Source organism: Microplitis demolitor, chromosome 6 (assembly GCF_026212275.2).
Source record: "Microplitis demolitor isolate Queensland-Clemson2020A chromosome 6, iyMicDemo2.1a, whole genome shotgun sequence".
Taxonomy (NCBI): Eukaryota; Metazoa; Arthropoda; class Insecta; order Hymenoptera; family Braconidae; genus Microplitis; species Microplitis demolitor.
Window position 1 is genome coordinate 7,211,080 of NC_068550.1, and position 13,719 is coordinate 7,224,798.

At 28.7% G+C, this 13,719-nt stretch overlaps 1 protein-coding gene across 1 annotated transcript in view; it reads left to right on the forward strand.

The window, feature by feature from the left end:
* The first annotated feature begins 689 nt into the window (after nucleotides 1-689).
* The window catches only part of LOC103568794 (diacylglycerol O-acyltransferase 1), an 84,377-nt gene continuing 71,347 nt past the window's right edge, over nucleotides 690-13,719 (forward strand). The window contains exons 1-2 of the mRNA XM_014439350.2: nucleotides 690-1,181; nucleotides 8,590-8,718. Of these exons, the coding sequence (XP_014294836.1) occupies nucleotides 1,066-1,181; nucleotides 8,590-8,718 (245 nt within the window). The 5' untranslated portion in view covers nucleotides 690-1,065. The remainder of the gene's footprint in view (nucleotides 1,182-8,589; nucleotides 8,719-13,719) is intronic.

Sequence of the window (13,719 nt, forward strand, 5' to 3'; positions counted from 1 at the left end):
ATATAAATCATTTTTTTCCAGGAAATTAAACTGATAAATATTTTAAATCATAAAATAATAATTAATAAATAAAATTTATTCTTTAATAATTACTAGCAATAATTTCATTTAATTGGAGCCTGAAACGATTTTTTATTTTCAAAATTAATGAGACACCTCAAACATGGAAAATAATAAAAATTGGTTTTGTTTTGGACTTGCCCCCATTATAGTTCTATTCAAATAATTTATGATCCTGAGGTTAGCAGACCATTAACAATTTTCGGATTTGTTTTTTCAACAAATAAATTACGAAAAAAAAAAAAAAACTAAAAATATTCACATGTAAAAATTGAAAAATTTATAGGTGCAATTTTTTCAAATATTTTTTTTTTATTCTTTGTTGTTTAAAAAAAAACAAAAAATTATTTGACATCGGCTAACTTTCAGTATTATTTCGAATTTAGTGTTAAGAAATTAAAAAAAAAAAATAAAAAATAATAATAATAATAATCATTATTATTATTATTATACTGACGAATAAAATAATGAAACGTAACTCAATTTAAGTAATAATAATAATTTAATGATAACATTACCGTGATATCAAAGTTCATTTTTTTTGTTAGCGCCACCACATAATCCCTGATATAATATATATAATATATAATAAACATTGACACAACACAAGACCGCGCTGCGATCGTATTCTCAACAGTATCAGCGGTTCTCTCAAGCCGTAAACGCAACAACTTGAATTCACGCACGTGTAATCAAACACTCGTAATGTGTATCGCTAAACAATCAACTTTTCATACCCTCAAGAAAATTAAAACTTCCATTATAATTATTATCATATAATAAAATTTATATCCATACATTTTATACAACGTTATCCGAATCAAATATCTATATTTTTATACTTTTATACTCAGAATTTACCTCCAGTACGTCAGTGTTGTTGATATTCAAATAACAATTGCTTCCATTAAACAAACGTGTCATTATTTTTTAAATTATTTTTACAGTTTAATTTTATTTTATTTATTATATATTATTGTTATTTACAAATAATACGTATTAATAATGCCGGACAGTGATCATGAATCTAAAGTGAGGTTAAGACGCACTAAAAGTGTTACCAGAGCTGAAGAAATTCAACGAATGGATTACATGCTACGAAAATCACAGCCAGATAAACCGTCAGTATTCATTTTTTTTTTTTTTACTTTTTATACATACATATATATTTATGTACATATATATTTAATTTTAATGATTTTTATTCCCAGGTTTTTTAAATTTTTAAATTCAACGCAATTGACTTTGATCTACTTTATAAATTTTTTTTTCCTACAATTAATTTCAAGTATTATTACGTAAATACATATATTTATATGTATTATCTTATTATGTAGATTTGATAATATATATAATATATATTAAGAAAAAAAGATTAAAAAAAAGTAGGGAATGTTAATTATCGGTAGATAAAAAAAAATATTTATTATTGGAATGGACTTTTATATGAGAGAATAATCCAGTTGCCAATGACATCTAGATATATGTATATACACACACACACATATATATATATATACATATATATATATATATACATATGGATGTATAGCCGCATGCGTATAAATATTTGTTAAGAAGTTTTTTTTTATTTCTAATTTATATAAATATGTAATGTATGTATATATTGAATTGTGTCATGATGACATAAATTTAATGACATGAGGTTTTTTTTACATTTATAAATGATTACTATATTTGTGATGGTCGTTTGTTTTTATTATGATTTGATGCTGGTAAAGTAGGCAATTGATATTGACAGAGCATTTGCGCGGGTTTCAAATTTAAATCAATAAACACGTGACAGTGTTGGACGTAATTTATTCTTAGGTGTTGCTTAGTATGTTTGTAGAGATATTTATATATTTTGATGATTTTTCTATAGAAATTTGTAGTCAATGAGATTTTTTTTAGTAAAAAAATTAATTTTTTGTATCATCTGCACTGAAATTGCGAGCTTATGGTATTTATGATCCATAAAAGGATAACAGGATGATGTTTCCCATGTATTTTTTATGAAAAATTGACCGTAGACATGTGCCTGAAGATCGGAACCTTTTTCGCGCAACGAAAAGGAAAAAAATTACGTAATTTGACTACTTAAGAGGTAACTCCAAATATCAGGAGTGGCCTAAGATTTTCGGCTGATATACCAGCATCTATATGAGAAACATTTCAGAAATCTAGTGATCCAGTAAATTTTTTACTTTCCAATTTGTTTTATTTGTTGCGCGAAGAACGTTCCGATCTTCAGGTAAATTCACTCCTGTTGGTAATAATAATACTGAGGTCTCCTGTTCATTGTTGTCTCTTCTAGTAGTAAAAACTTCACAAATTCCTGAGATAATTTTTTTTTTGACTTATGGCCAGGCGTCAGATAAGGGAGGATTGTAAAAAAAGACACTGTCTCTGTAATATTGTGAATATTGGCCCGCGAATTCCTTCCTGTGAAAAATAACTCCACACCAAATAAATGGTTCATGTGTCTTTCAACCAAAGAAACTCAAAAAAGTCCCGGGGATTTTTTTTTTTTTTTTTTTTTTTACTATCGTCATAAGGGCAGGTGGGGTATATGGGAGGTGGGTGGAAGCGACTGAAGCTGCTTTGATATTTTCACTGAGAGTAGCCTGTAGTTTTGCTGAATAATTTTTTTTTATTTATTTTTCATACATTAATTCGTTGCATCAAATAAGCTATTGAAAGAAAAATAGAACTGTTAAAGTCGCGATAAAGTTTTACACAAACAGGAATAGACGAGGCGGCAGTTTAGCATATTTACGATAATTTAAAGGATATGATTTATAGTTTTTAATATATAAAATTGAGATTTCAACAGGCGTCGACAATTTCAGGCCATTCTTACAAAACTAATTTTCAATTTCCTCAGTACGATATTCGAGTATCATACATTTAAATATATATTACGGCTACATATAGATACATATATAAAACAATACTTCGATGTAAGTATTTATTTGGAAATTTTATGATATATTTTTAAAAAATTAGAACGTGCATAGTAGAGAAAAAAAGTTTTTAATTAAGTAAAAATAGTATTTTATTTTTATGAATTTATCGTGGTCTAAATTAAAGTGAATTTATTGTAGGAATCGTATAAATCCCTCGATCCTTAATTAACCATTCAAATACTCAAGATCTGTAAGGAACACAAGCGGCTAGTGCATGTAGATAAATCCGCCCTTATGTAAATTAACCCGAATGGGAATGTCGGTAGGGCAAATATGGTATATGTACTTGAGAACGTAGATTATCGTATTCCGTAATCCCTTTTAGCTGGGTAAATTTAATAAGTATAAATTATATTCACTTATTAATTGGTAAAATATATTATAAATGCAAATTGTTTTTAAAAGAACGGTGTTGTTAAATTAATTTTTTTTTGTTGGGCTTGATATGAAATTAGTCATAGCTAAAAAGTTTTTGTGACATTAATTTAAAAACTTAACAAAGTTATTGGTAATTACGGTGGGGTAACTTTTCTGAGTCGGCTGAAGACGTCCTAGATAACTTAAGAGTTGGATATAAGTAAAAATAAAAATTATAACTTTTAAGAAGATGGCAAGTAACTAAAAACAGTGACAATTTTTATTTTTAAAATTCTCACTGAAAGTTTTGGTAAATTAAAAAAATAAAATAAACAATTGCTTTATTTTAGTATAATTATCATAATAAAAAAATATAACAATAAGAAGTGTGTTTTATCGAAAAAATGCGACAATATGCCACGGAATTATTAAGTTATCTCCAATCACGTCGTAAATAATACAGAACAACAGTTAGATATCACGAGGATAGAGACAAAGATAATATTTTTATGTCTGCAATGACATAAAATGAATACTGTTGATAGGACACAAGAGAATGTAACGTAATCGTGGTGACATTTGACGGAATAATGTATTTTACATTATATGTGCTTTCAGTATTTCTATTGTGAAAACCGATGATTATAGATTTATTTTTTTCTGTCACTTTTTTATTTGAATCTAATAATCGAAAGCTGCCAACTTTAAGTCACGATAATAGACAACGCATAACTCGGATCTCTCAATAGTTATTTTCACTATGATTTTGCCAAAAATGCCACTTCATTGCGGAAAAACAAAGCAAACTTTCATATAGTACTTTGGGTATTCCGAAAAGTCATTGATGAATAATAATATTTTCATTTGTATGCTTTTGCGACAGTATGTCATTCACAAAATATTGTATGTATTATTTCGATACCGTGATAATAGTGTTAAGTAATAACACGAGGAGTTTCTGCTGATATCAACACTCTCTATTTCGGTCCATACAAAGGCTGAGAAATAACGATAGACACTACTTAGTAGTCGAAGTGCTATTTTAAAATCAAGACAAAACAAAGCAAATTTTTAAAAAATATGTTTATTGTTATTATCAAATCTTTTTTTTTTTGCTGCCCGTCATTGATACTATATTGTACTTTTATGTTTACTTCAGTATTCAACAAATGTTGTTTACAGAATCCAAACGATTCTAGTAGGATTTTCTATTAATATTCTCTACACAATGGAGTTATAATTTCCCTCAGTTTAAAGAAAATTCAAAAAATGACTAACTTCGTATTGTTCTACGAAATAGTTGATATAAAATTTAATTGTGTACCACTGCAACGCGGTTGGTAGTTCTTAGGACTTCAACTACCGTGGTCATCATCACAATCACCCAAAAGGTGAAAAGTTACCACTGAGTCAAATTTGTAATTAGTTGGCCACTCAGGAGTTCCGAACTCTGTAGAAACTTGATTCTTAACTACTAGCAACGTGCTTAACTAACTTTTACTTCTATCTACAAAATAAATTTTAAACTCTTAATTATTTTACATCTGATATTATTATTTATTTACTTTTTTTTATTTCAAACTTGTGTAATTTACTACTTGCTCTAAAACAAGTACTAATTATTAATTCTTTTTATAAAAAAATCCCTTAAATATTTTCAGGTCAAAATTAAAAATTCATTCAATGCCTAAAATAGCACAATCTTATTGGGCATGCTTGGCTCAACTAAGTACTGAGCAAATTTACTAAGGACTTCGTAAGATTTGGTATGGTAAATATGCTTTTACGATACAAAATCTTACTAAGTTTACTCAGGACTTAGTTCTGCCGAACACACCCATTGATCTATTAATATTTCAATAATTAATTAACGAGAAATTTGAATATACCTTTGATTGAAAATTGTAAACCTCAAGCGCAAACGCCCTAAGAGTGCTTTATGAACGGTTTTTTTCCGACTATTTTACTCACAAAAATATTTCTACACTCTCTTAATTGCACCAAAATTGGTCAAATTGTACTCTACCATACAGAGAATTTGTTAAGGAACAATTTGAACCTAATATTAAGTCGATCCGTTATTTTATTAGTTTGAAATAAATTATTTCAACTCAAGAAACCAGTGCTGTCAACTGTTGCGTATGAAACTTCGTAAATACGATAACTTTCATTAAACACAATTAATCGGCCTAACTATTTTTTTTATTATCTTTGTATCTTTCATCACAAGAACCCTTATGAAAATCTCTCTCTAAATCCTTTTAGATTAATTTTAATTAATTAAAAACGTAATACTGATTATTTAAAAAATTTAGCTGCCATTTTTATTTTTACTGTTGTTATTACTTTTATCATTTTTTCTCTCCATTAACTACTGGCAGCAGCACTAGCATAATAGTATAGGTTTGAAAAAAAGTGCGACATCTAAGACAAAAAGGCGGGATATTTAAAAAAAATATTAAATTAAAAATAAGAAATGAAAAAATCAAATGGATAATTTATAAGTTAAATAAAAATTCATAATAAAAAAAATTAATTAATATTATAAAATAAGAGTGATGATGCACTTTTGGATTTTCCATATATTCCATATAGTCATATGTTTTTTAAGTGTTCCAAGATGGTCCTTTTCTCCTACTTCTATATCAAATATGATTTCATTCGACAAAGAGAATTTTTTTTATTTTAAGAGTTGCAACGATAAAAAAAAAAAGAAAATTAGTAAAGTATAGTAATAAGCCTTTAAGATGCAACTTCATTAGAGTATACAAAAAACAAAAAAGAAAAAAAGGAATTGAGAATGAAATCTTAAGTCTTATATTCTGAGTAGAAGATAATGACCTGCAAACATGAGCTACTTTTGGAGGCAACATTTTATGCAATTTGAAACTTTGTAGTACATCCTTTTTTTTTTTTTTAGTTTTTTAATAATATATATATGTATATAGGTATAAAGTATTTTTTTTTTACTCTGTATTTTTCTCGTTCGCTTTCCATCCATTTTCCCATCTCATTTCATCATACTCTTTTACTTTTTTATCCCTTAACGAACGAACGTTCTATTTACTCACGTCAATGTTTACTTAACACTCATTGTTTTTTTTAAAGCATTTTTTTTGCTTCATTATCGTGGAAATTAAAGTTACGAATATATGTGAACTTTTTTTTTTGCATAAAAAATTTTAATTAATTTTTAATATGCAATTAAAATTAGAATACATACATTTAATTATTCCATTAAAAAGTATCATATACAATTAATTAAATCAGTCTTTTATAAATACGCCAGAAAGACATTGAAAGTTACAGTGAGATATTTTCTCCGTAGAAAAAAATAATTTGTGTGAAATCGACTTTTTTGATTGGCTGAACAGGAATTAAATTCTTTAATTTCAATCCTCGATGTGAACAATAATTTAATATGTTATTAATATAAAACGAAGTATTAAAAATTTTTTTTTTTTTTCGTTCTATTCTTTGCTCTGTGTATGAGATTTAGGATTTGGTATCATGGTGCTTTCAACGAGAAATATATTTCAATAGACATTAATCCAAAATTCTGCGGATTAAATGTATATTTTTTTTGTTCAAATGCATAGTTGTTTGTTATTTGTTGTTTTTTTATTTCCTGTTTTGTTATTCAAACAAATAAAGCCGCTTTATTCGTTAATCTGTCGGTCAAACAGTAATTCTGACCGTTATGTGTACATTCCGTTAAAAAAAAATATAGTTAAAAAGAGTTGAAAATTTTATAAAAGCTATTCATCGTATATATTTTTAGCCTATATAGTCGTGAATGGAATTTTTTACATAGAAAAAAAAATAAATCTATACAAAAAGGCGTACATTACATAAATTCAAAGCTTCTTAACACTAACGTGTAAAAAAAATTGTTAAAAAAAGGTGGAAAAAGTATTGTCTATTCTAAACTTCAAAACGTTAAATTCAGTCCCTGGTAACATGTGTTTGAGCAATATTCTGGAGTAAAATTCTTGAGTATGACTCCTAGTTCCTAGTGTCTTTTTCTACGTATGCGTCTTTCGCAAAATCGTGTATCAAAAAATCTTTGTCAAGATGTCTGTATATCTTGCTCATGGTATCGTGCGCAAGAATGTTAAAGATATCTTGCACGGTGGAATGAAAAGTGTCTGACGCATTTCTTGCACCAGAAACTTACAGTAGCTACTTATGCATGATTTGCTCAAGATCTGCTCAAGGCTCAAAGTCAATTTTGAACCTTGAGCAGATATTGAGCAAGCCATGCGCAACCGTGTTTAACTTTAATCTTCCTTCAGAATTGAGTTATAATCTGACACGACTGTCTTTTGCAAGGCTTGCACTAGGCTTACAATTTAAATCTGATCACAAGTATCTGCAGCAAGATGCATACGTAGAAAAAGAGACTAGCACCTATTGATCTTGAAAGCAGACTTGCTCAAGAATTAAAAAAGATTGCTATATGGGGTTCTATCTCAGATATAACTCAGGTACATTTCAGCCATTTTTTTTCTAGCGCATGCGCGGTTAGTATACCAGACACGCATGCGCTAAAAAAATGGCTGAGATGTAACTGAGTACAATCCAGATGTAAGTGATTATTATCTGAAATTTTTCTTTACCTCAGATATAAGTGGATATAATTCGGGATAGAAGCCAATACCATCTTGTTCTTTCCGTGTACGTCTTGGCAATTATTTTTAAGATGATTTTTTAAGTAAAATATACCGGTGCATACAGCATATAGAATCATCCAAATATTTTATGTTGAACTTTTTATAAATATGTTATAAGTATGTCGCGTCGTAAAGAAGTAAAAATTCTATAAGGATCATTTCAAGACAATCGTTCTTAAAAAATTAATCCCGCAGCAGACAGATTTAAGTTCATTTCCTTGTGCTGTTACTTTTTTATCTTATTCTTGTACACAAACCCTAGTATGTTTTTCACTTATTCTGTCTCTTGTATTGCTGAGTCTCTTGAGCTGATTATTCTAGCTGGTAAATTCAACAGCAAGTGTTTATAAAGTACAAGACAAAGGATACTTTCTTTATGCAGTGCTTAGTGATAGAATTTTATGTGCCAAGCATTTATATATTCCCTCCTTGATTTAAATTTAATTTTTTTTACTCATTTATTTACGTGTTTTTTTTTTATACGCTATACTTTGCTACAGTTTATAAATGTTAATTTTTATCCGTTGCAGCTGCCATAGACCGAGAGACAGCCTTTTCTCCTGGAGTTCAGGCTTCGATAACTTCACAGGATTCATTAACTGGGGCTTCCTTCTTCTTGGTCTCGGAGGTGTACGACTTCTGCTGGAAAATTTTATCAAGTAATTATAACAATTATTATAATGTACCAAAGTTAATTAAAATTATTAAATTTCATAAATTTATTCATCGTTTTCTTACAAAAATTTATAAGTTTATTTTAATCAACTTGTTAATAATTTCAAATTCTCAGAATTAGTTTTACTTGCATAGTTCTAATACTCAAAATTCGATCAAACTTTTTTTTTAATACTCGCTAATTTTACCTCAACTTCAAATTTTTAACTTTCTATTTAAATAATTAAGATAATAAATTCTTGAAAACAGAACTTTTTTTTGTTTAAAAAATTTTGCTTCCATTTATCAAGATTATTATATAATCTATTTGATCTTGGATAAGATGAATCGGTCTTGATTAGACAGATATCCCGCTGAAAAAGTACATAGACCAGTATAATGAGAAAAAAATTTATCTTTTATTATTTATATATATATATATATATATATTTTTTTTTTTTTATAGTATGCATGTACATATTTTTTTACATTCATTTTTTATTCAACTATCTATCTGTTTTTTAACACATATTGCAATCACTGGCAACGTAATTGCTCTTCGTTAGATATAGAAAAATATAAATATAAAAAATATATGACCAGTAATTGCTAAGTACTGAGAAAGATGACAAATTGTATGTGACTATAGTAACATTTTCGCTGATAATTGCGATGTGATGTAACGACTTTTCAAATTTAGATTGAAGTAATAACGGTTTTTTTCATTATGTCCATATTCATAGCATTCGCATAGAGATACATAAATATAAAGAAATACTATTTAAATTAAATTGAATATTACATAGCATTCAGTCTATGAAAAAAAAATTATTGCAATTATAAATATTTCGTATAGTAAGCTATACTATATCGATACTGCCATTCTAATACGTCGTATCCCATATTTAAGAAATTTTTCAGGAGGCGATAAAAACGTTTCACGGTCGGCAAAGAAAAATTATTTGTATTATGTTTACATTGGTATAACCTACTAATTTATTTTCATGTTTTCATAAAATACAGGCATTTGTAGTGAATAAATAATTTTGAATTATATGACGTAAGAAGAGTAAAAAATTATGCATCATTATCTTCTTACTCATGTCGTTAATTGCTTCCTTAAAATTAACTTTAAAATCAAAAATGTTAAGCGTGACTAAACCTATACGAATGGTGGAATATGACATATTAGAATGCGCGAAAGTCTGTGTGTGGGATACAACATATTAGAATATATATTTAAAAATACTAAATAAACAATTTGACCTCGAAAATTTTTACATAAGCTGCACATTGTTACAATTATTCCATTTTTCAAAAAAAGTGAAAATATCAAATTTTGTTGGATACGACGTATTAGAATGGCAATATTGATATTTCTATGCAACGAGTCTTATGTAACCGATACAATATTTTCGAATAATAATCACATTGTTTTAAACGAGATAGATTTTGCCGTAATGTATTTATGCATTATTTTAAAAATGATATATACAGTTTACTGCGAGGTAATCACGTGACCTTGATAAGTTGGTAGTAAAGATCAACCTCTCCGCTTCGCGCTGAGGCGTGCAATAATTATAGTGTTCAGGAGTTGCTGTTTAATTGCGAGTAAAAAAAAAGAGTGTAGTAGAATTTGTTACAGTTGAAGACATCTAAGCTATACATACTAGTGACTAATTTACACCAAATGTATTCATGTGACCATTTAATGTAGTTTCTAGGACCAAAAGTGTAGTTACCGATACTACAGATTTTTTATTTCAGTCGATTAGAAGACATAGCTAGCCCTGCTTTAAGTACTATACTTGTCATTCAGATTACCACAATTGGAGGTTAGAACCATTTTGAAAATCGTAGCTCAATATAATATGGTTTGCGCCACAGGCGCTTCGCCCGAACGCTATATTAAGATTCTCACTCGTTCCCTTATAACACAGCGTCACCTGTCAGCTAATTCTGGAACCGACTCATGCCATAATCTGTTACTTATCTGACTTAAATCATAAATAATTATTTCCTCCGTGTAAATAATATGACACTTCAAGTTTTAACGTGGGTATAAATTATACGACAGTTTAGCTGTCAGTCAGTCTGTATAAATTAATAAAAAATCTTAGTGGTTCTTAGTAAGCGTCTAGATTAAAATACTGAAAAGCTTGAGTTTGAAAATTTCAAGTCTAGTGTTCGAGTCCAAGTCTCGGCGCAATGCCAAAAAATGGCTATAAGACAAGAAAGGGGAGGGGGAAGGACTACAACTTGGAGTATAAATATTTGAAACATATTTAATTGATCATTTGAGTAATACATTTAATTGTCAATTGATTTTCATTAAATCTGTTTACAAAATTAATAATAAAAAAAAATTTTGCTGCACTCTATAGTTTAAAATATAATAATAGTTTATTATATACTCGTTGAAATGTAAATCTGATGTTATCGTAACTGGTTATAAGAATTTATATACACAGGAAGGAATTCTCTACAGTAGTTAACCGTTGTCGTATAGTTCTCTTGAATATCGGTACGCCCGAGGCTCACACTGTCAATTAAATTGAATAAATATTAGTTTTATACTCCACTTAAAATTTTATACAGATTAATTTTCTCAATTTTACATAACATCAATATTTAACCATTTGATTCATATTAAATAAATTAATTCAAGTTGATAAATAAGTATAGCTGGCTTTTTAAAAAATTCATATAGATTCAATGAACTTCCTTATGGATTTTTATGATAGTGTTATATTATAATATAAGGGAAAATCTAATTTTTTCACTATATGGTTAAAAAAGAATAGTTTTCTGACATAATAAATATTTAAAAAAGAAAATCTAAAATGAAATACAAAAATAAGTATCGCTGAATATAAGTATTATTTTTTTCGAAAGGAAAAATAATATTGAGAAATAAATTCCCTTGATCCCAACACAATGATGAAATAAGAGATCTATTCCTGTCGACGGATGTTGAGTATGTATACATTCTTCAGCTTCATTTTATTGTATCTCAGGTCTTGAAATATCCCTTGAGAGCATAATGTTTATTATTTACAAAGGAGAAATCTGATAGCATTGTATATAAAACATATATATCTGTAAAAGAACAAAAGATAATAAAACTGGAATATTTAAAATATATAAGTCTCAGTATCCTTTCATGAGTTTTTTTATTTCCGTGGCTTATTATTTTCATTACTTTAAAAATGACTCCCATATATCTGGCTATTTAATTCGGAAAATAAATAATTTATTATTTTCTGCCAGTTCAAGTTGATATCGACAGAATATTGATCGACTTTCGGTTTTTCAGTTCGTTAATTGACATATGGTAAATAATATATGATCACAAATTACGGTTGCTATTTTCGAAATCACTGATTTAATTTTTTACTTCTCTCAAGAAGTCATTACAGTGGAATTTCTTAAATTTTTACACAGTAGAATCTCCATAATATGACTCTCCATAAAGTTGCTCTCTCCTTGAATTTAACAAGATTTTTTCGAAAACTTAAAAATCTTTTCTATGAAACTGAAGCTAGCGGTCGTAATAAGTAGCAGCCAGCAATTTTTGCCTGATCGTTACTTATTACGGCCGCTAGCTTTAGCTTTATATCTTTTCATACGCAAAAATTCGACGGCTTGTGTCCTTGGGAAAGTAATTACCGTATCAAAAAAATCCACATGGAAATCCAGCCTAGATTTCGACGTGGGTTCTCACATAGCGTGTTCGGATGGATTTTCATATGATTTCCTATAGGAATATTAATCTGATATTTTATTCACATTCGGCGTATCAATAGACAATTGATAAAGAAATCCAGATACCCCGGATTCTATAGAAATTACTTATATGGAATCTTAGGTTCCTATATGAATTTCCCACACAGAAATCCATGTATTCGTTCCTATATAGGAATCCAGAAACTCATGATTTTCTACATGGATTCTTTTATAAATCCTCGCACTCCTATATCGATTCTTATGGATTCTCACATACTTTTACATTTTTTTATATGGGCTCCTATGGATTCCCATGCAACACAATATGGATTTTTTTGATAGGGCAATCATTTTCAATTTTCTAATATGCTTTAGTTTAAAATTGGCAAGTTTTAGTCAGTTGAGCGGGTATGAAAACTCGTAATTTAAATGCAGATATGAAAATTACTATTATGTACAGTGAAAAATTTACTACAAATAACTTAACAAGATAATATTTCATACATTGCTTCTGTTTATTGCTATGAATAATGATGGCAAAATTATTCATATAAATTTAGCAGGAATGTAATACACTCATGTGTTGGCACAATACCCTGCGGCTTATTAGCTAACATAGTTAAAATATTACTCTGATTTTCGTCATTAAGGTATCACATAATAATTAAAATATTTTTGACCTCACTTATTACTTCTCTGTGATGCGATATTTAAATTAGCGTACTAAATGATTTTTATTTTCGTTTAACGAGTCTACTGGTTGAATAGTTTTTTCTATTGAAGTGAATTCGTACCTTAGATTTATTTGGTTACCTTAAAAAAGGCCATTTTGGTTCTGAGAACCGTTGAGAAGAGTATTTTACTTGACCCTGAGAAGTCGGATTGAATATCCTGGAGAAAAACTATTGGAATTGAAAGTAATCTTACGAGACCTGGAGGTCTTGTTGATTAGCTTTGAAAAGAGCTAATTTGTTTATGGAGAATATTCAAGCCTTGCGCGCGCGAATATTTATGGCTTAGTAATCGCTAATAGCCTTCCTCGCTATCTGTAGGGTACTCTTTCCAGTCGGACTGGTAAACAAAAATTACGCTGCGGCTTCAGATTTCCTCCTTTTATACCCGAGAAGTGGCTTCTAGAATGTTCTGGCAAGAGTGGGAACTTTCGGTTATTGCGATCCAATCAGAAGCCTGTTTGAGACTGGAGGGGGTAGCGCTGCTGCTAGAATACTTCGAAGTGCTAATAGCAAGCGGTCTGTCTTCATGGTCCGCGCCAAGTTAAT